General features: G+C 37.7%; 2 protein-coding genes across 2 annotated transcripts; one reads left to right on the top strand and one right to left on the bottom strand.

Annotated features, from left to right (window-relative positions):
- Positions 1–365: 365 nt before the first annotated feature.
- Positions 366–5,241, bottom strand: lhcgr (luteinizing hormone/choriogonadotropin receptor; the record flags this gene model as incomplete). The annotated part of the gene is made up of 10 exons (XM_079248764.1): positions 366–1,569; positions 2,301–2,486; positions 2,624–2,698; positions 2,793–2,861; positions 2,989–3,066; positions 3,195–3,269; positions 3,481–3,555; positions 3,651–3,725; positions 3,962–4,033; positions 5,090–5,241. 10 exons carry the CDS (start codon positions 5,239–5,241, stop codon positions 366–368), a joined length of 2,061 nt encoding a protein of 686 aa, XP_079104890.1.
- Positions 5,242–7,709: 2,468 nt separating this feature from the next.
- sft2d1 (SFT2 domain containing 1) lies at positions 7,710–19,952 on the top strand. Its single transcript, XM_079248413.1, has 8 exons — positions 7,710–7,896; positions 8,463–8,549; positions 9,594–9,676; positions 13,411–13,492; positions 13,812–13,847; positions 13,944–14,002; positions 16,612–16,641; positions 19,272–19,952. The coding sequence occupies exons 1-8, from the start codon at positions 7,831–7,833 to the stop codon at positions 19,309–19,311; spliced, it is 483 nt and encodes a 160-aa protein (XP_079104539.1). The 5' UTR covers positions 7,710–7,830; the 3' UTR covers positions 19,312–19,952.
- Positions 19,953–21,082: the final 1,130 nt, after the last annotated feature.

Below are 21,082 nucleotides of genomic sequence, written 5' to 3'. Positions count from 1 at the left end.
ATGAAAAAAAAACCCAGTAAGTTAACGTGTTACGTTTACAACATATTTAAAGAGAAACTGACCAGTAAAAACCATCTTGAAACACCAGTGAATAAAATGCAAAAGCACAGAAACCATGGAATGAAAGAAATGCAGTATATATATATATATATATATATATATATATATATATATATATATATATATATATATATATATATATGTATGTGTGTGTGTGTGTGTGTGTGTATACACATACATATACATACATACCAGTACCAATCAAAAGTTTGGACACACTTTCCCATTGGATTTAACAGGACAGCCCCTTCACATCCAGCATTCATTTTTCCACCTCAAGTTAAGAGTGTCAATTTATTTTTTTTTCAGGTGAGCTCTCTCTCCCCTGTCTGGTGACCACTCTGATGTGACATAGCAGTCATTTTCACTCCCATGTGGTATCCTTTGTTATCAGAGTCCAAGTTACCCTTTATTGGATTTTCTGAGCAATAGGCCTTCAAGCGATAAACACTGGCCTTGCTTTTGAAGCAGCCCATAGCACTTATGACCTGATAAGTGTCCCTTCTGAAAGCCTTCGTAAAGATAGCGTAGAGGAAGGGATTGGCACATGAATTGATGGGGAAGAAGAGCACCAGCAAAATCTTGGAGTTGGTAACTGTGATGAGGGGAAACTTGAATGCAGCAGAGATGGCAAAAAAGGAGATGGGTGCCATGCAGAGAAAATCAGTGAAGATGAGCACAGCCATGCGTTTTGCAATCCTGGTGTCTGCGCTCCTTTCAGGAAACTCAGGGTTCTTCACAGCCAGATAGATCAGCACATAACAAACACACACAACTATAAAGGCAGTCACATTTAGAATCAGGACAATTATGATGAAAGCCTGCGCTATGGGAGTCTCTATGTCCATTGGTAAGCACATGCTGACTTTGGTGTAGCTGCTCACACCAACTAGGGGCAGCATACCCATCCCAAGACAGATGACCCAACCGGCTGCCATAATTCCTGCTGCTTGTGAGAGCACTAGTTGGCGCTCCACTTGCAGTGCATTGGTAATGGTGTGCCAGCGCTCCACAGTGATGGTGGAAAGTGTGTAGATTGACAGTTCCCCTCCAAACACAGACAGGAAGCCTGCTGCACTACAGCCAGGCCCTGTCTGCCATTCAATAGCATACTGACTGTAGTGACCACTTGTTCGCAGGTCGACTGTAGCTATCACCAGTAGGTAGACCCCAATACAGAGGTCAGCAAAAGCCAGATGGCACATGAGGAAGCGAGGCACCGTTAGTTTGTTCCGGCTGGTAAAGAAAACCATGAGCACCATCAAATTCCCTGTAATAGCAAGTATATTAATGAACCAAATAGCCACTCGGAGAAAACTGAAACCTGCAATGTCCTCACAGGGATTGAAAGCATCTTCCTCAGGTGTACAAACTATTGGTCTGGTATTGTCCAGTTCTGGGTAATGGACATTTAAATCTTTAAAAGTGTCATCCTCCATGAACTGGTCGAAGAATGGCATGCCCATAAAAGGAGCCGTGTCCACTGACCCTCCAATCACACGATGAACCCTGTTTTGCAAGAAGACAAAGAGCAAAGAATTCAGGAGAAGCTGATCTCTTAACGTAACAGCATTTTAAAAAGATGACCAAAATAAATATACCTTGCTAAAGGATCTTCCTCATTACAAGATATAAAGCTTTTATTCCACGAGGAACTGATTGAAAAATCCCTGGAAGGAAAGAAGAAATGTCTGTCAGTAACTTTGGATGAATTATATACTCCAGCTCTACCTGGTGTATTGGAATTATGCAAATGTATGCTATTGTGTTTGCTGAGAGAATAAAAGATTACCTAATTTACAAAATGTAGATCTTCGCTCAATAATATTTTAGTAATTTTAGAAAACAACAGAACAAAACCATGAGACAAAGGATCTGTGAGGTTATTAGTCTGTCGTCCACACTGCTCCTTTGCAGTTTTTTCATAGATTTTAATGAACCTCTAGGCTTATAAACCCAGGAAATAATCCATTGTTTTTTTCCTAATTGCCTTTCTTATCTTAGTTGTTGAAGTGTTGGTAGTCTGCTTTGAGCTGCTAGTTGAGGTATATTGCTCTTGAGCTTTACAGAGTTGATAGTTTTATGAAATTTGCATGCTTTTGCATGCCATGCATTACAAATTGAAGTTGACCATTGTGTACGTAACTTCTGCAGCAATGTAAGAAAATTATAGATTTTGAACTGATTTATATTAATAAATCTATCCTGTACTAACCTGTGAAAAGCACAGTTCAAGTCACCTGTATGTGTTCTTGCAAAGCAGTGCACAGCAGTGGCTGTTGTAGGTGAGATGAGCCTCTCGAAGGCTCCTCAGTCCCTTCAGAGGAGGCAGACTTTTCAAAGCATATGCTGACTGAGCTGACAGAACCAGAACAGACTCCAGCCCCTCTGACGGTAACTTTTTCAACACTGTTGCGGAGACATCTCTGTGAAGATTATTAATGGCAACAAGAGCATGATATAAAGATTCTTTTTTTTTTTTTTATTGTGCTGGTTGTTTATTTTTTGATAAAGTTTAGAAATTACTGAGTCAGCAGGAAACTGAAAAATACAACAAACTTACAAGTCTCTAGGGCCCGTGGCTCCTTTGAACGCATCTGTGTGGATTTTACCAAGGTTTCGATTATTCATCAAGACTCTAAACAATTACAATTTAGCATTAATGGTTAAAAGTTTTGTCTCTTAAGCACAAATTCATCAAAGGGAAAAAAGAATTTTAAAAAACGAATTACAGCTTATCTATTTGTGTCCCATTGAAGGCATGTTTATGTATTTTTCTGATGCCATTGTTGTATAGGTTCCTGCCAATGCAAGTCAAAAAGGTGTGTGTGAAGGTTGGGAATTGCTGCTTTGCTATTTGAAAAACAGTCTTTACAAACAGACAGCAACAAAGCCGATAAAAGCAAGGAGAGGAAAAGTCACACTTACATTGTAACATATCCGCTTGTCATTCCAGTAAAAGCATTTGGAGGGACTTCAAGTAGGTAAAGATTGTCACATATATCCCTGCAACAGAAGCACAACTCAAACTAGGACAAACCAAATTATTTAGGACAGTTTACTTCCACTAAGTAATTAATAGCAAATAAGCTTTGTTTTGATTTTATTTGTCTCAAATACATTAGCAAACTTACAAGATAAACTCTGGTTTTAGAGAATTGATTGATGTGATGTCAGGGAACATGGTTATACCAGTGTTAGAAATGCTCCTGCATCAAACAAAGAACAAGGAAAAAATTGGGTTTTTGTCATTTATTCAGACTATGAATTTAAATCAAAGAAAAGAAGAAGAGATACATTTTAATTAATCAAACATCTGGCTATAATACGTGCCTCGTTCAAGTATGAAGTATAAAGGTAGAAACACAGAAAGGGTTCAGTTTAATACATTAGGAGTTTTAAATGTCAAATTTCCCTCACAAGTAGTTAAGTTGTGGGAGGTTGTTGAATGCCCTTCTGCAAATGTGCATCAGACTCCTTGTGTTCTGGATAGAGCTGAAAGACAACATATAACATGAATGGTTTTGCTGTCTACAGATACTTTTTAATGAGGATAATAAATCAATGAACCCGTCACAGGCAAGACTTACATTTCAGAGAGGTTGAGAAGGTTGTTAAATGCCAATGCCTCAATGGTTTCCAGGGTAATACTCTGAGCAATCTCACTGCATTCAATGGAAACAGAGAATCTTTTGCTTTATGCTGCATTCAGTGAAAATGAATAAGAATGACCTGCCCTTCAGTGTCACCCAGCTGAAGTCCAATCAAATTCATTTGTGAAATACTGTCAGAAAAGCTACAGAAGTCCCAGTTTCATGTTGCATTTCTGTTGGATTCTTAGATCTTTTAAAGACGAGAAAAAATACTCAAAGTTAGTCAGTGGAAGAAATGTGGTACATACATTCTCTGGACTCTTCTCAAACCCTCAAAAGAATGGCTTGAAATTGTTTTTAAAGACAGGTGATAAAGAAACCTGAAAAGAGAAAGCAGAGAGGATCATTTAATTATTTGGTACAAAAATAAGAAATTCCTTCGCCAAACAAACACTTTCATTTGCCCGGATGACAACAGTTCAGTAACTACAGGAAACAAACAAATTAAAAATGAATGTCATCATTTTCCAAACACAAAATGCCTGGATAACACATGTGGTGTCAGGGGTATTTGATACAATCATGAAGCTGTTAGCCTTGGTGTCCACAGACACTTATCAGCAGAGATACAAGGTTGTGCGATTCACCAGAGCAGAGGTCAAGATCCCCTACCTTCAAGGACTGTCATGAACCATACAAGTTAACTCTGATTCAGGTTACCATGTGGACTGAGGGGATGCTCTGCTGCTTGACTTTGTGAGGCCAACTTGACATGTTCCTCACAAGTAAATAATTTGAACTCATGCTGTGATACTTTTGACAAAATAAGTCCCAATAAGGTGACTGACAATTTGCCCCCTTCCCCCAATCCCTTTTTAAAATAATCTATATAAGAGAAAAAAAAGAAACAAATAAAACAATACCTAATCTATATACTGCTGACATTTTTATAATTCATTCATTTAAAGCAAACTTAGAAAAGATTCAAGAGCATGTATGATGACTTTGTACATTTGTAAACCGTAAACAAATCAATAAAGCACAGTTTATTGATTGCTCAGAATCCTAGTTTACCTGAGATTAGTCAGTTACAAAAGGAAATAAAAATTAAATCACACCTAATTCCTCAAATGTGACCAAATTTTCTATGGTAAAAAAAAATAAATAAAAAACTCAGAAAAACATACTTAAAACAAATGGCATACAACTTAATACAAATCCGTGCAGAAGCAAAAGTGCGTTCTTGGATGGAGCCTCACTCCGTGCGTAAAAACGCAGAGAATGTTCTTGGCATTGACTTTAACAATGGCTTTAAATGTTTTAAGTCACCATCACTGTAATAATAATAATAATAATTTTTTATTATCATTATTTTTTTATAATAAGAACAATGCCTTGCATGACACAATCCAGAAGCAACACTGAGTAAAACTTACAGTCTAGTACTCCTGTGCTCTGTCTCCTCTGTCGTAAAGCTGCATCTGATTGTGTCAGAGGAACATCGGCAGATCCTTGGGCACACGAAACTCGTGTATCCATGAAAGAATAAAACTGACAGGAGCAGGAATACCGGGAGCGATGTCCGCATCGTCGCTGCGCTTTGGAAAACGTCGGAGCACACGAAAGGCGCGCTGTCCATTCCCCCCTGCACAGATATGTGTTTATTCTGACAGATGGAGGAGAACCTTTGCCACCTGATCAAAGTCAGCTGCTTATCTGGCTGCTCGAGTCCATTCAGAATAAAACTAAAAGCATATGCAGGACTATTTGACTACAAAATATATGGCATGTAATATATGCCATATATGCCTCTGATATACGCAATTTTGCATGTTGTGACTGAAAATACAAGCAATGTCAAAATGCAGTTGTGGCCAAAAGGGAAAACTAAATTTTCTTAAATTTTCCGTGATTGCTTTTAGAGATTGCTTTTTACTTGTTTGTCATTATGACAAAGCCTGGTGTTTCTAACTGTTATGCATGTAAGGAAAATTTAAATAAAAAAGAAGTCTTGTTGTGGCACACACATAAACATCCAAGTGAATGACCATGTCCCCAATGAGGACAGTTTGACCTAAAATCTAAAGCTTACCATAATTGTATCTCTTTTGGCGCCGGTTACATTGTTGATAAAGGCAAAGCAATTGTATACAGCCTTGACATACAAAATGTTTTAAGACATGTATATGGAAAAAATATTATATTCTTGAATGATAACATGATCCTTGTGCACGAACGCTTTCATTTTAAGAGAAACATTTTAAAATGTAAAATCAATAATTCCATATTTTTATTTTTAAATCTTATGGAATTTTATAAACATGAAAAGGGTACAATATATTGGGTGGGATCCCCTTTGCCCTTGTACCTCCATTTAATAGAAGTGTTTACCATTATCAATGGGTTTGGGTTTGCTAACGTTTAGCTATACGTGGTATCAAAAACATCAAACGGCTTGGAGTCAAAACACTCCTTTGGCAAGATAAGCTTTTAAAACTTAAACATGGTAGCTACTATTGCCATGCTGCTGACAAACTGTCTCCTGCACTGACGGAACATCTCCACGGGGTGGCGACAAAGCAACAGAAAAACACTCGATAAACGTTTTCACTTAAACTTTAAATTCTATTTTATACTCTATGAAAAATACTTTATTAATCCTAAAGGGAAATTACAATGTTGCAGTACTCTCCCCCCCCCCCCCCCTTTTTTTTTTTAAAAATAAAAACGATCATGATTAATTAGGAAAAATATTGCTTGGTTCTGGAGGGTGATGGCTGCTGGCAGGAATAATCTCTGGTAGGCTATACCCTTCTGTCTTGCAGTGGACTCACACTACAATGAGCTCACTTTTATTTATTTACTGTGTTGTGTAGAGAATGCAACAATGACTTCAGCAGGCTGTGCAGCATTCATTCATCCCCGGGGTTTTCCCCAGCAAGGAAGCAGCCGTATTGATCAATGTGCTGAGTTTTATTCAGTCCCTGGCTCTGATGCTGCTGCCCCAACAGATGGCTGAAAAGCTGATTGCACTTTCCACAACAGATTTATATAAAATATGCATCATCAGCAGACACTGAATGATCTTCAGTGAATAGATGGCTTCGGTGTTGCATTTCCAGTTTGGTATGTTGTCTAAACTTCTTGGAACTTGCATTCCTCCACCTCTTCTACCAGGATGCAAAGTGTTTGTTTACTCTTGTTCTTAATGAAGTCAACAATCATCTCTTTTTCTTTGTTTATATTCAAGATGTGAAATTTCTACACCTCACAAAATGACAGAACAGTTCTCTGTACTCAGCGTGTTGTCCATCACTGATACCCCCCATCTCTGCAGCTTTCAGAGTATGTCTGTAGATGACAGGAGTGTACTAGATGTGTGAGGTGTACAATGTGAAAAGAAATGGAGAATAAGTTCATTGTAGTGCTCCTCTGCAGCTGATGAGCATTTCAGAAACACAACCTTTCTGTCTCACAAAACATGGTTTGTTTGTTGGGTAGTCATAAATCGAGCTGATTGTGGAAGTATCCAGCTGCAATTTATGGAGCTTCGCACATAACAAATCAGACTGAGTTGTATTAAAATAACTTGACAAATCAAAGAACATGTGCTGCCTAGTTTGACCAGATGAAAGCGAGCTCTCTGAAGCAGGTATGATGACGTCTTCAAAACCAAGATTACGAAAAATAAGCAAGAATTTATAGGAACCCGTTAAAAGTAAAACACGTATTTAGTTTGTGTTTTTCTCGAATTGACAATCTCATTTATGTCCGTTTTTGGTCACACCTCGTATTAAGCTGTTTCATGTCACAAACAAATAGTAAATTAGCTAAACAGTCTATGAAACGTGCAAAAATGTCCACCCTTTGGCTTCCTTCACAGAAACTATGAAAACGCAATTACTTTGTACGGAAAGGAGGACAGTATAAAGGAAGTGACGAAATGTTGCCAAGAGCTGATCTACAGTCTGTAACTGAAACCTCTCCCCAGCGGAGCAGCCACATCGGCTGCATTCAAACTGATTCCAGGTCAGTTTATCCAGTAAGGCTCGGTCAGGAAGTCCAACTTGCAGCTACTGTAGTTAGTATTTGTAGATAGAAACGAAAGACGTACATTTCGTGGTATAGACATTTGGATGCTCGTTTCTTGAGTAGTTTGCTGCCTATCCCTTTTACGATGGACAAACTTCGTCGTGTGCTCAGCGGCCAAGAGGAAAATGAAGAGTTGGGTCTCACTGGACAGGTAAGCCAGTTAATGTATGACGCTGCTCGTGTGATTCACAATGTTACTAATTATTATCTTCCTACAATAATCGCGTTTAAGATATTTTACTTTTGTGGAGTTGGACGTTAAAGTGTCGATTAATATTAGTTCTGTCTTAACTTGATAAATACTTATAATTTAAATTTTAAATGTACTGTGAATTTATTTAGTTTAAAAAAAAAAAAGGGTTTAAAGATGGCTGTCGCGCCCTTCCCTTACTATTTAAGTTAATTGGTTGTGTTTGTTTACACTTTTTGCACGCGTTCACGATAAGGAGGAGATGAGGTAAGGTGTTGACTTGAAGTCTGTATGTTTTCCTGCTGTGTTTTGCTCTCTCTGAAGATTTAACTTTACAGTCAGTCTGTAATCATTGTTCTACATCTTCTTCTGTGCTCCCTCCAGTACTGCTTGTGTTTTAAAACAACACAGTGGGTCTTATCTGCTTGGCTTTAGCCAACATGATGGAATCCGCTAGTAGGAAGCTTGGGAGTCTTTCTGCAGGTCATTAGGCTTGTCCTGTGACATCCTCCTATTGTTCTCATTAGGTCCTTGATGCCAGCACTCTCAGCTACAGCACCAGGGTGAAGTGGTTTGTCATATGTTTTGCTGGAGGCATCCTGTGCTCAATACTCGTGAGTGTTTCTATTAATTCAATGTTCTGTCTTGTTTTATAATGACTGTGATAGTGTGGAGAATGCACATACTAATTATATAATCAGCAATGGTCAGAGGTTTTATTGCATTTTGTATGTTCTATATTCAATAAATAGAGCCTTTGCAGCTCAGATATGTGCAGAAAAGTGATTCAAGCCATTTATATATATATATATATATATATATATATATATATATATATATATATATATATATATATATATATATATATATATATATATATAAAATGTATAATGTATATGTGTGTGCAAGTAGGCAAAAGTTGCAAGATGTCAATGTTTTAGCATCTCCTCTTAAGATGAGGAAGTCTTAGACTGACTGCATACACTTGTTCACAACACTTGAAGCCACTGTGATAATTCACACTGACTCTACAACACAGCTCTGTTTGCACATCTAATGATTTAACTCCAAATGTAAATTTCCTCTTCATTCACAAAGTTTCCAACCCTTGGAGTACTTGGATAAATTTAAAGAAGCATTGACAAAACAGCTCATTCTTTGTTAAAAACAAAACCAGTGAATACACAAGCTGGTGATCGAGCCATCTTATCAGGAACATGCATATTTTAAAGGGATTTTAAAATAAAGCTGAACATACTAAAGGTACATGAGGGGAAGGATGATTTATTAATGGCCATATGGTGAAATACAAGCTCTTTTCTCACTTGGGCATCAGTCTTCTTCACTGAAAGCATCACAAATAGAGTAGATCTGCAATAAATAACAAAATAATTCAGACAGTGATACTTAAACAAAGCCCTCTGGTGTTGTAGCACTAGAGGGAGCCAGCTATGTTTCAATAAAATTACAAGACGGCACGCCGTATCCTTGGCCTGTTGTCATTGGGAAAGAAAAAGAAAAAACTAATAATCCACCTAAGCATTCATTTCTGGGATTATTTTTAGCTGCTTGGTATGATCATTCTTATTTATGACCTCTTAATTGAAGTGTGGTGACATTCTGAATGGCTGACAGAGCTTTTTTTTATGCTTTACCAGGGCTCAGCACTTCTGTTCCTCCCCAATGGTGTCAAGCTTTTTGCTGTCTTCTACACACTAGGAAATGTTGCAGCTCTGGCCAGGTAAAGACTCATTTTTTGTAGTCCAGTTCCTTTGAGAAGACACTGGTGCAGTAATGAATTGATGGCAAACCTCTGTTGTCAGTAATATGGTATACAGTAGCGAGTAAAGACACAATGGTTAGGTAGTCTCCACAAGACTTTTTTACTGAAACAATTCTCTTTTATGTTTTATGTGCTGGAGCTACTCATGCCATTGTTTTCACTCATACTTCTTGATTCGGTCTGAATAGAGGCTGTATCAGATATATATATCCTATGGGCATACAGAATTAGAGAAATTATTACGGCATTCATGTTTGCTTTGTTCTGCAATGCTAGCTTTTACCCTGTATCACCTATGTTCCCTCTAAGTTCTTACAAGCAGAAAAACAACATAAAACAAAACCTTTTTGATCAGGCTGTATCAAAAGCTCTTCTGTACAGAACAGTGCAGTTTTATGAAATAGTTTTATTAGTTGAAGTATTATTCGATTCTTGAAGGGGCAGTGAAAGTAGGTGGTTTGATGTTCAGGTATCTATTTTCAGGTGTCGTATGTCCAGAAGTTTTAGATCTGCCAAGAAACTGGGTCACCTTCTTTATAGCCCAGTTCAACAATGCAGCGCAAGATTGTGTCACATTTTAAGGAGCTTAGTTTGCCTTTCATCTGTACAGTTACATGTTCCTAGAAACAGCGGGGTTTGTCTTTTCAACCACGCTCATGGAAAAGTAAGTCATAGTGACCATGTTCTAGTTGATTTAATGACAAGATTACATAAAAATGTAGTAAAGTAATTAATTCAGCTACATCACCTCTATGCAAAGATGTATTACCTCCACCAAGGAGATAATGTTTTTACCTGCATTCATCTGTCTCTTGGATCACAACTTTATGCAAAGCTTACTGGGCGAATTTTACTGATAAATTTAGTTAAAAAAAAAAAAAAAAAAAAAAATTCTTTTGAGAATGAGTCTATCTCTGGTCCCATTATTATGGGAGTGATCTGAAGGAAATTATGGACACAGGAATTTTTAAAGGAATTCTTCACAATATTAGCTGCTTGGCAGAGGTCTGAGCTCTCCAAGTGCTTTTCTAGTTACCATTGTGAAGGGGCTTGTCTTAGTCTCTCTCTTTGTAATTAGAAAAGCTAAATGTTTTAAGTAACTTTTTGGAAAGTAATCTTGTCTCCTAATAATAAAAAAACAAAACAAAAAAACATAATCCCTAAATGACATGATCAGAGATACCATGAAGGTGGCAAATTTTCTTCTCCCCAGTTAACATGAGCAGCATGTGCGTGGAAATCACAAGTCTCTTGGTCACACTGGGCAGTTGGAGTTAAAAAGAGAGAGAGCATCAAATCAGAGCAGCAGATGGTGTCCATGTCAATGCACGCTACTATGGTGCCTCACCGAGCAGATGTGACGCCCCACAGATTCCCTCCACCCACTCAGTTCAGCAGAACAGTGTGCCTCGTTAGTAGGGAAAGACTTTGTCTCATTAACTGCACTGACGTAACACAGACATCACGTACAAGGCACAGAATGTGTCATCATGCTGTTGGACATGAAGTATTTGTGTGTTAATGTAGTTCAGTGCAAATCCTATGTGCATTTATTTCTGATCAGCTCTTCTGAAAGTCTCTACTGCTTTGCTGAGCACTTTCTAGTTTGTTTGTTTTTTTTTTATGTGTGTGTATTTATGTCTAAGTGTCTGGGTTCATAAAATGCTGTGTTAGCTTGTGGCTCTCAAGCAGCTTCACTCAACGGCAACACATGCTCAGCAAAGAAATGCAGAAGTTGGCTTATGAGTCAACAGATTGCAACATTACTGAGAATAAATCATTCTCAAAAAGTAAATTATGTTATTCTAACAGGTTAATTCACCAAAAAATGTACCCCCTCTCAGACTCATGCAACCTCTCATTTTATCGCTAAGTACTGCTCTTTTCTTTCCTTTCCTTGAATGAATAAAGACTTTACTGGCATTGACTCTTGTTATAGATGTGTTGAATAAATCTGAAAGCTGCCAAAAGTGTATTTTCATATAGATATTATTTGCATGAAAAAAAAAAAAACCTAAAGCCCTCTGAGAGCTCATTTCCATCCACATTGTGAAGAATCTTTTAAAAAATCCTTTTATTCATAAATTTAACTATCTAAAGTGGACCATGACCCATTCTCAGAAAAAAATCACAATAATTCACAAAGTGACCATGACCCATTCTCAGAAAAAAAAATCACAATAATTCACAAAGTACTTGTGTCATAAATTTTGCTAACAGACAGACACAAACTTCTTCCTTGGTGAAGGTAAATAAAGGTTGGGTTGGTAATCTTGCGCAGAGATATTTTCTTTTTACTCTGAATGAAGTGGCTCCCCGTCCTGATAGAAGTCTGTACATTTTGTAATCATGAACAATAAGAAAAATATAGTTAGACCCCTCAGTTTACTGTAAATCTTTGAAAACTCTGACCAATCAATACGTTCGGACTGAAATGGGGTCGTTCCTTTCTTATATTTCATAAGCTTCTTTACAGCTGAGAAAATGCAGGAAGGGTTTCCTTAACCCGGCTCGGTTTATTTGCCTCCTCCTGCTAAACAGCCGAGAGAGAAAATTGTTGGTGGAAAAAGCTGCGAACTAGAAAAGCACTCTGAGAGTTCAAACATTCACCACGGCATTTAAAAAATTCCTGGATCCAAACGGTGATCCAAATCACCACCAAAATTAAATCTGTTCTTCCTTTTCACATTTCCAAAAACTCCTGAAAATTTATTTAAAATCTTTCAATAACTTTCTGAGTTATTTTGAACGCAAACAGACAAACGCCAGTAAAAACATAACTTCCTTAGCGGAGGTAAGAAAAAAGCCTTGGATCACGCAAGGAGCAAAACCAGAGGGGAAGGAGCCAAGACAGGGTGTTACTTTCAGATCTAGCTCCCCAACATTACCTACCCCAACTTTAATGAATCGTGAATTATTTCAAACTGAAGTAACGACTAAATAATAAAGTTACAGTAAAAGTAAATGCTGTCAGTTTGACAATGAAACAGCAATCAATTGTAAAATGTTGACTACTGTGGAATTTGCACTTTTGTGTTTGTGGCACCAGTTTGTGGCACCTGAGCCAAATGAACAGGAAAAGGTATATTAGAGCTGCATGTTTTTGGAACACTCTGGTCCCCTCTGTGTGGGATTTCACATGCACTGACAGGGCTTCCAGAGAAGTTTCTACAGTGCCTGAGAAGCTTAAAGAAACAGCTGAGTTTCCCAAAAAATGAAGATCAATGCTCAGCAGGTCCTCAATGCAGCTGGCACATGAGCAAATTCTGTAGTTGCATTTCCCCCCCCGGGCTACACGGTGCCATGTTGGTTAGCACTGTGTCCTCACAGCAAGAAGGCTGGAGCAAGGCTCGGACAGTGGCCTTTCTATGTGTAGTTAGCATGTTCTCCCCGTGTAGCGTGGGTTCTCTCCGGGTACTCTGGTTTCTTCCCACCGACCAAAGACATGCATGTTAGGTTAATTGGTTACTCTAAATTGCCCATAGGTGTGAGCATGAGTGGTTGTTTGCTTCTGTGTGACCCTGTGATGGACTGGCGAGCTGTCCAGGGTGTACCCCGCCTTTCGCCCAAAGACTGCTGAGATAGGCTCCAGCTTTCCTGCGACCCTTCATTGGACTAAGCGGTTGGGATAATGAATGACTAAATGAAAATGAGCTGTCTAAATGGTATAATTTTTTTTCTTTTTCTTAAAGCACCTGCTTCCTGATGGGCCCACTAAAACAGCTGAAGCGCATGTTTGAAAAAACAAGAGCGATAGCCACCGTTGTTATGCTGGTAAATACTGTTTTAGTGTTCCATTTAACCTTAAGTTTAGCCGGCTTCCAATAGTAACGCTTCACAATAGTCATTTATATCATCGTTGTCACTTGGTATTATTCATACTTCAGTTCATGTTAAAGTTCTGGCTTTGGTTTAAAGGCCATAAAACACCAGATCTACTCTGTGGCCTTTTTGAGAAATTTACCAATGTTTATATGACAACATACTGCAATTCCGAATGATCTCTGTACACCTTGTGGAATATATTTTGCTAGAATATATGACTTTGTTACTTATTAAATCTTTTGGGTTTTTTTCCCTCTCCTACCACCAGCTCTGTCTGGTCTTAACACTTTGTGCAGTGTTTTGGGTAAGTACGCACCAAAACGATCCAAACACAGATAAAGGCTTACATTTTTATGTACGTTTTTTTAACGTTTAAGTTAACTTGTCATTTATTTTACAGTGGCATAAAAAGGGATTGGCAATCATTTTCTGTATTATGCAGTTTTTGGCAATGACATGGTAAGTGTGGCCTTCAAATCTAATCCTTCTCTCAGCTGTAGACTCCACACTGTTAACACTGTCTCTATACCAGCTGCTTTGACCAGTTTTAAAAGTATACAAGTTAAGTTGATTATGCTGCTGTAAGCATGACTGAAACTATAATAGGTTCAATGATCACCCTTAAAATGTAACCACCCCACCATTTATTTATATAAAAGAACAATATAATCTAATTAAAATAACACAGTATTTTCAGTGCACATTAAATGTGTCACGTATAGTTTGTAGCTTAACATCAGTTTATAGTTTTCATCACACAGACAAGCATCTGTTTGAAAAGCAGTCTGAGCCACTGGTGTTGGAAAAAGACTTGTAGGCAGGTTGCCAAGTTGCATAGTAGGTCAGAGTATATTTGGCAACTAATTGAAGATGTAGTCCCAGGATAAGACTGTGGCTATTTGCTTGGATTCACATCCTTAGTTTAGCATACGGAACACATGGGTACTAATGCCTGCTTTGTTTACTCACAAGATAGATCCGCTGCCAGCTGAGTACGCAGCACCAAAGATTTTTTTTTTTTTTTTGTGGTACACAAGATGACCACCCATAAAAGATTTTATGTATTTCTGTCGTTATGTAGAGGTTGTCATTTATTATGTAATAGTTGAGTAATTTATAGCAGTATCCAGAGGATATTTACCAGCTTTTTTTGGCCTAGATTTTTTCCTTTACAGAGATGGGATCAATGGCTTAAGTTGTTCAACTTAGGATTTATAGAAATGTTTTCAGTCTCGGTGCTTGTGCTGGTTTCAAATGGAATCCTGCAGTCAGAGTAAAACAGGAATAAGTGTTCATTCTGACTTTGTCACATCAGAGAATATTTGTTTTTTTGCCATTCTACCATAAAACAATCACTAAATACATTGAATCAAGTTTGAAATTCCCATGAAAGTGGGCAGATGACTCAGCTCTAAAACAGTGGAGGCTTTGTCATTAACAGAACTGGCAGCTTTTGGACCACTTCAAGTGACCTCTACTATAGAGGAAAACGGAGTCAAGGTTGTTTGTTAAGTTAACCTACAATTTACATGCAAAATCCCAAATGCCTGTCACAGATATCAAATATCTCATCCACCTTCCATCTGTGGACATGACTAATGGTTTACTGCTGCCAGTGCAGCCTAGAAGTTTGCATTACATGGACAGGGAGGGGAAAGACTTATCCCAGACATGGGCTTCAGTTTTAGCATTCCAACTCTGATTGGGTCTGGGGAAAGTTTGTAAAACTGTGTGGGGAAAAAAAATGAGGTTTCAGAATTTCTCATGGCCCAAAAAAAATCCTGAAAACAAAGAGGATTACTTCACATTTCATTACTTTGTTCTCAATAACTTTGTAGCTTATTTTTCAATGCAAACCACTGCATTATTTTTTTCTGACTTTAAATGTTGCTTTCTGAATCTTGCAAGTAAAGAGACTAACTAGCTAATTGAGGGAGCATATGCTTAATTAAGATGACTTGCCTCTTAAACTTAAGACATTCACACGAGTACTTAGATTAAGCTCCACTTTAGCGGTGAAGACAACTCTAACGCTCGTGTATTGCCATTTCGGCACGTGCGTTCAGTAGTTAAGAAATACTTTAACAGCACTAACTAAGCTATTGCATTATGTAGCTGTATGGGGGAGTTTCGGTTTCAGTGCATCACTGAGCAGGGCTGCGCTGGCCTCATTAACTACATAGATTTTGCTCTTACATCTAGTACATTCATTTCCGTTCTGTGGTGTTCTCAAAGGCATCACCGTGGCAACCACTAGTCACACATGCCAATCTCATTCTCAACAGACATGGGGCATAATGCGCTCGCACACAGGCACTGTAACGTCTGTGTGAAGGTGGTTCTGTAATAAGATGCCACCAGGTACCTACACTGGAATGAACAAAAATCACTGAAGATACTGAACCATCACTGACATGCTGAACACAAAGCACAGCTGGCAGAAGGAAGTTTGATATCAAGAAATTACTTACGGTTATAAAGTAGGCCTACTTGTAGTAATTATTACAGATGTGCTTAATAAAGTTGTTAATCCTTCCAAAATAATGCCCTTATCTTGTAACTTTGGTTCACAATAATAATTCAACTGCTGTACCAGATACCTTTATAATTTGAAGCTGAACTTTATCCAAACCAGTTATAGTCCTGTTATATTTTGCACTTACTTTGTCCAAAATTGCCACAAAAGTCCAGTTAATTCAAATTAGTCTGAATGTGAACCTTTCATTTCAGCACAATATTTAGCCTGGTGACTCTTTTAAAAAGTTCCTGTTAAATAATTCCTGATAAGTTTTAGTTATAGTCTTTCTATACTATACTACTATATATGCACAACATTATTATATAGAGTAAAACTGTAGCTCAAGGGAAGATGCATTCCTGTAAGGTTAAACATTGATCATGAAAAGGAAGCTTCAACTTGGAAGCTCTTTTCTTGTAACCCAAAGGAGACTTATTCATAACAGGAAATAAATACCAGTTTTAGTTTATTACGGCTATGTCCTCTTGAGTTAGATCTGACGTGATTGAACATAACCAGTAACTGTGTGCCATCTTTGGTTTTCTTTCAGGTATAGCATTTCTTACATTCCATTTGCCAGGTAAGACACAACATCATCATTCAAATAAATTTTATCTCCATTAATTTCATGGTGGCTTACATGTGTCCCTTAATTGCTTGTTACGTTTGACTGAATGTGTTGCTTTATGTATAGTCATTTCTACATTTCACTTGAGCTACTTTCAGAGAGACCTTGTTGAAATTTTCAGCTCCTCTCTGTATCTTGGGGCTGCACATTAGTGTGGTGGTTAGCACCAAGGCCTCACAGTTAATAGGTCACAAAGAACGGAGGCCTTTCCTGGTGGAGTTTACATGTTCTACCCATGTAAGCATGGGTTCTCTCTCCAGGTACCCTGGTTTCCTCCCACAATGCAGAGATGTGTGTGTGTGTTTGGTTAATTGGTCACTCTAAACCCTCCCTGGAAGTGAAAGTGAAAGTGAGTGTGAGTGGTTGTTTGTCTCTCTGTGTTGGCCCTATGATAGACTTGCAACCTGATCAGGGTGTCTTCTGCCCCTCACCTGCTAATTGCTGAGCTACAGGCTCCAGCTTCCTTGTGACCCTAAACTGGAATAAGTGGTATAGAAATGAATGTAAGGTACATTTTTTGTGTCAGTAATGTTTAAAAATCACTCTGCAGTGCATGTAACAAACTGTCAGGACCTGTCTAAGACATTTCATAAAAACATGTTTTTATTTACCTCTGTCCAATGTTTGCCTCCACCAATTGGCTGTAATCCCTGGCCAATCCCTAGCAGCTGGTTGTTTCCTTCTTTTCTTGGCATTAGCTCTGTGATATTATGCATTTATCCTTAATATCAAAATTATTTATCAGGAAATAATGCTCTTTCAAACAGATTTATGAAAATTTATTTTCTTGCATACAGCTTTTATGTTCAATGTAATGAGCTTATGGTAAGCTCTGTAGGGTTAAATCTCAATACAAAATTTTATTTAGCTATAGATGGGCTGCTTTTGATAAATATCTCTCATGTTCTTTGTCTACATTATGGACAATATGAAGTATTAAAAAAAGAAAAGAAAAAAAACACAACTTAAATCTTAAGTCTGTTTACTTTGTTGATGTTACCACCACAGGAATGTTAAATGAAAGGAAATACTTCCCAATTTTAAGTTGTTTTTTTTTTTGTTTGTTTGTTTTGTTTTGTTTTTTTTAACTTATTTTGTGTATTATGGTCCCTTAATGCTTTTGCAGAGTAAATCCTGAGGTGTGATGTTGTTTTGTCAGTCCAGCTGTAACTGGGGTCTTATTGCATTTGGGTAGGAGACACCTCCCCATTCAGCCCCACTATTAAGTGCCTTGAGTGTTTGGGTGACCCTATAATCCATCCTGACAGCTGAGAAACATCCTGTATCCAGTCCCCCCTTCCCCCAGCCCAAACGCTTAGAACAAAACAACGCTGAGACAAAGACCTTTCCCCCTCTCACACTCCTAAAAAGTCCTCTGTCCTCCAGAGAAGCGTACATTTGGCAGCCACCTTTTACTTCAAGTGTTGAATGATTGATCTTTATGACTGATTCCCTTGCCAAGTTTTTTTTTTGTTGTTGTTTTTTTGTCAACACATTTTTCTCAACTCCTTAATCCTCTTAGTTTAATCCATTTTTCATTTAATTTAGATTAGATCCATTAGCTTTCTATTGTTAAGGTTGTTATGAAGCTACTGCTTATTTTGATTTTGATGCATTAAAACAAAAGAAAAAGAAAGGAAAAACTGTATGGCCATCCAAATCTCCCTGCTGTCAGACTATCTTATACTTGTCTAGTCACGACGCCACATGGCCAGTGGACTTGATCCCTTAATGTGTTTTACCTTGTTGCCTTTTATAACCTCTAACAGCTACTGAACGAGGTACTAAAACCTGCTGCGTGTTCACCTCCCACACTGCTGTCAGGCTACTGTTGCTCTGATGTTTTATGAGAAATGGATGGAAACCCTTTATCATTTCTTCATGCAAAAAAAGCTCTTCATGTTATTTATTTATTTATTTACTTTATTTTAAAGCTATAAATAATAAGATTTTAGTAGTTTTAGCTTATGGTTATGGTCCAAGAGGATGAGGGTGACAAAGCATTTTAAAGGAGCAATTCTCCTGTCTGTCCACCCGACATCCCCTCCTCCCACTCAGACTGCTTCTCCTTTTAACCTTGATGGGCTTCACACCTCCTCCATTGAATTTGGACCGTGGCTGCAGGCAAAGTCTGCATGGCAACACAGTGATGGCAAGACCAAACTGTGTGGGAAATGGAGTAGGCAATGATCTGTGGTTGTCATGGTGATTAGTTGTATTGCATCATCCTTCAACACAGTACCTGGAGGAAGGGAGCCCCCCGCCACTGTATGTAGTGCTTCCCCGCCAAAACATGCTCACTTATTCATGATGAGCCCCACCCAAATCATCGTAACAAAGGGATGGATGCACTTTTTGTCACTTTAAATTTCATACACTCAACAGCATTTTGGCTCTACTATGTTTATTTATCACTTAATTGTATAAGTTATTCTTCTATTGATTCTCTTACCTTCTATCGCACTTCCTCATTTTTTTATTTTTTTTTATTGTATTCAAAATACTTCATGTTGAGGTGTTTTGTTTTTGTTCTTTTTTTCTTTTTACATTTTAAATGATTTTTGTATGTTTTGTTTTCACAGGGATGCAGTAATCAAGTGCTTCACAACCTGCCTGAGTTAGAACTCAGGTATCCGATACCGTTTGAAGACTGGTCCAAATATGCAAATTCAAGCAGTGGTGATTTTGTAAAATACACATTTATATTGTTTTTACACTATTCCTGCAGATCTTCCCCTGCTGTGTCATACTGTGAATCCTTGCTTTTGGACTCTAGCTTAATATATTTCACTATGATCAGTCACACTAGTCTTTTGCTTTGTGAGAGTATCAAATACCTTTAATGCTTAAGATGTTGAAGATTTACTTAAAACAGGCCTTTTATTTTATAAGAGTTTTATGCTATTTTTTCTGCAGGGAATTTATTTTGTCATTTACAACAAAAAGTGCCTTAACACCTTAATAAACGAAGTTATCTGTTGATTTTTAGACAAAACATGTAAATCTACATTTTTAATCAGTGGTAAGCCTTGATTTTCTTTTTGGATTTCTTTAAGTGTTATTTGGCTTCTAATCGGAAAGCATTATTAAAACATTTTATGTTTTGATTGTGTCGATAAGCTCAGATACGTTATCCTAAGACGGTTGTTTTTCCTAAGGCAGATGAGTCAATTCTTCACTGATGGTGTTCTGAGATGTATGCTACCCACATCTCTTTTGAGGATTTTTCTTTTCCTTGCTAATGAGATTAAAAATTAAGCTTTTGTGTCTGGTCTTGTTGTACATGGACGAACACACTTGCACCCCCACTAAGTAAATTACATGAAAAAATACTTATTTTTTTAAACGTGATTTTCCTGCCATATGTAGCAATGACCCAGTTAATTACGCTTCCTGAGCATTGTGATTTTGACATGACCTAATAACCCAGCTTTGCATTGCGTTCGCTATATTGCTTCGGCATGCAGCCTTTGAGGATGTGGTTGTCATGACAACCTCGTCTGGAGGATGTATTGCCTCTGCCTACTCCTATTTGTGGAGCAGATGTTCACATTATCTTTGTGTGTGTTTGCTTCTCTGGAATCCCCTGGACCAGCAGTTTTATATTTACCATATTTTGAGTAACATTTTCACTTTCAAAATGTCATCGTATTTGTACACGGAAGCAATTTGTTCATACTTCATCTGACTGAATAACGGCATTTATTTTCTTATTGTGCAAAACCCACAGTTATTAGACGCTTGTGTAATATGGATTAGTATGGACAAAATCTCCTTTCAGTTCTACTTGTTCAACTTACTTGACAGATATCCAGCAAATCCCTCAATGTAATCTTGGGAAGAAAATAATTCTTTTAAATGAAAGGAGTGTGGTTATTTTGGTTACTGGTTTTCCTTTTCTGCTATTTTGGGACTACATTCAAATTTGAGGTTGAAGGGGAAAGCAAGCTGACCTCAGCAATCTGTCAAAGTGTTCCTTCCGCCTCCTCTTCATTACATATAATCCCTTGTTATGTCAGGGAACAGGGTTCTACACTAGAGTATCCACTGAAATTCTGAATGTCCGACTCTTCAGCTTAATGCTCCAGATTTTCTCACAGTGAGTAAATAACTTGACCAGTGTTGTAGGGGATTTATTGCCATGTATTGATTGGAAGCAGTGGGTTAAATTGAGATTTAGTTTCGTTAGGATTAAAAGTGAAGGAAATAAAACGCTCATAATCACTAGAACAACTATATGTCACTTTGTTAAATGGCAAAGCTATATAATAGTGTGAGATTTGCAAGCAATATCAAAGTCTAGGGATCTCGGAGCAAATAATTCATTTCCTCAAATGGACTGGTAATATTGACAGATAACACTAGAAACAAAAGTCAATATAAGACCATTTTT

Source organism: Telmatherina bonti (assembly GCF_933228915.1).
Source record: "Telmatherina bonti genome assembly, chromosome: 11".
NCBI classification, from domain to species: domain Eukaryota; kingdom Metazoa; phylum Chordata; class Actinopteri; order Atheriniformes; family Telmatherinidae; genus Telmatherina; species Telmatherina bonti.
Note: the sequence above shows the minus strand (reverse complement) of the source record. Positions and strands in the feature narration are given on the sequence as shown.

Coding starts and splice junctions, on each gene's coding strand:
- sft2d1 (XM_079248413.1), top strand. CDS start 7,831: ATGGACAAACTTCGTCGTGTGCTCAGCGGCCAAGAGGAAAATGAAGAG. Junction 8,550..9,593: donor GCATCCTGTGCTCAATACTC/GTGAGTGTTTCT, acceptor ATGCTTTACCAG/GGCTCAGCACTTCTGTTCCT. Junction 14,003..16,611: donor CAGTTTTTGGCAATGACATG/GTAAGTGTGGCC, acceptor GTTTTCTTTCAG/GTATAGCATTTCTTACATTC.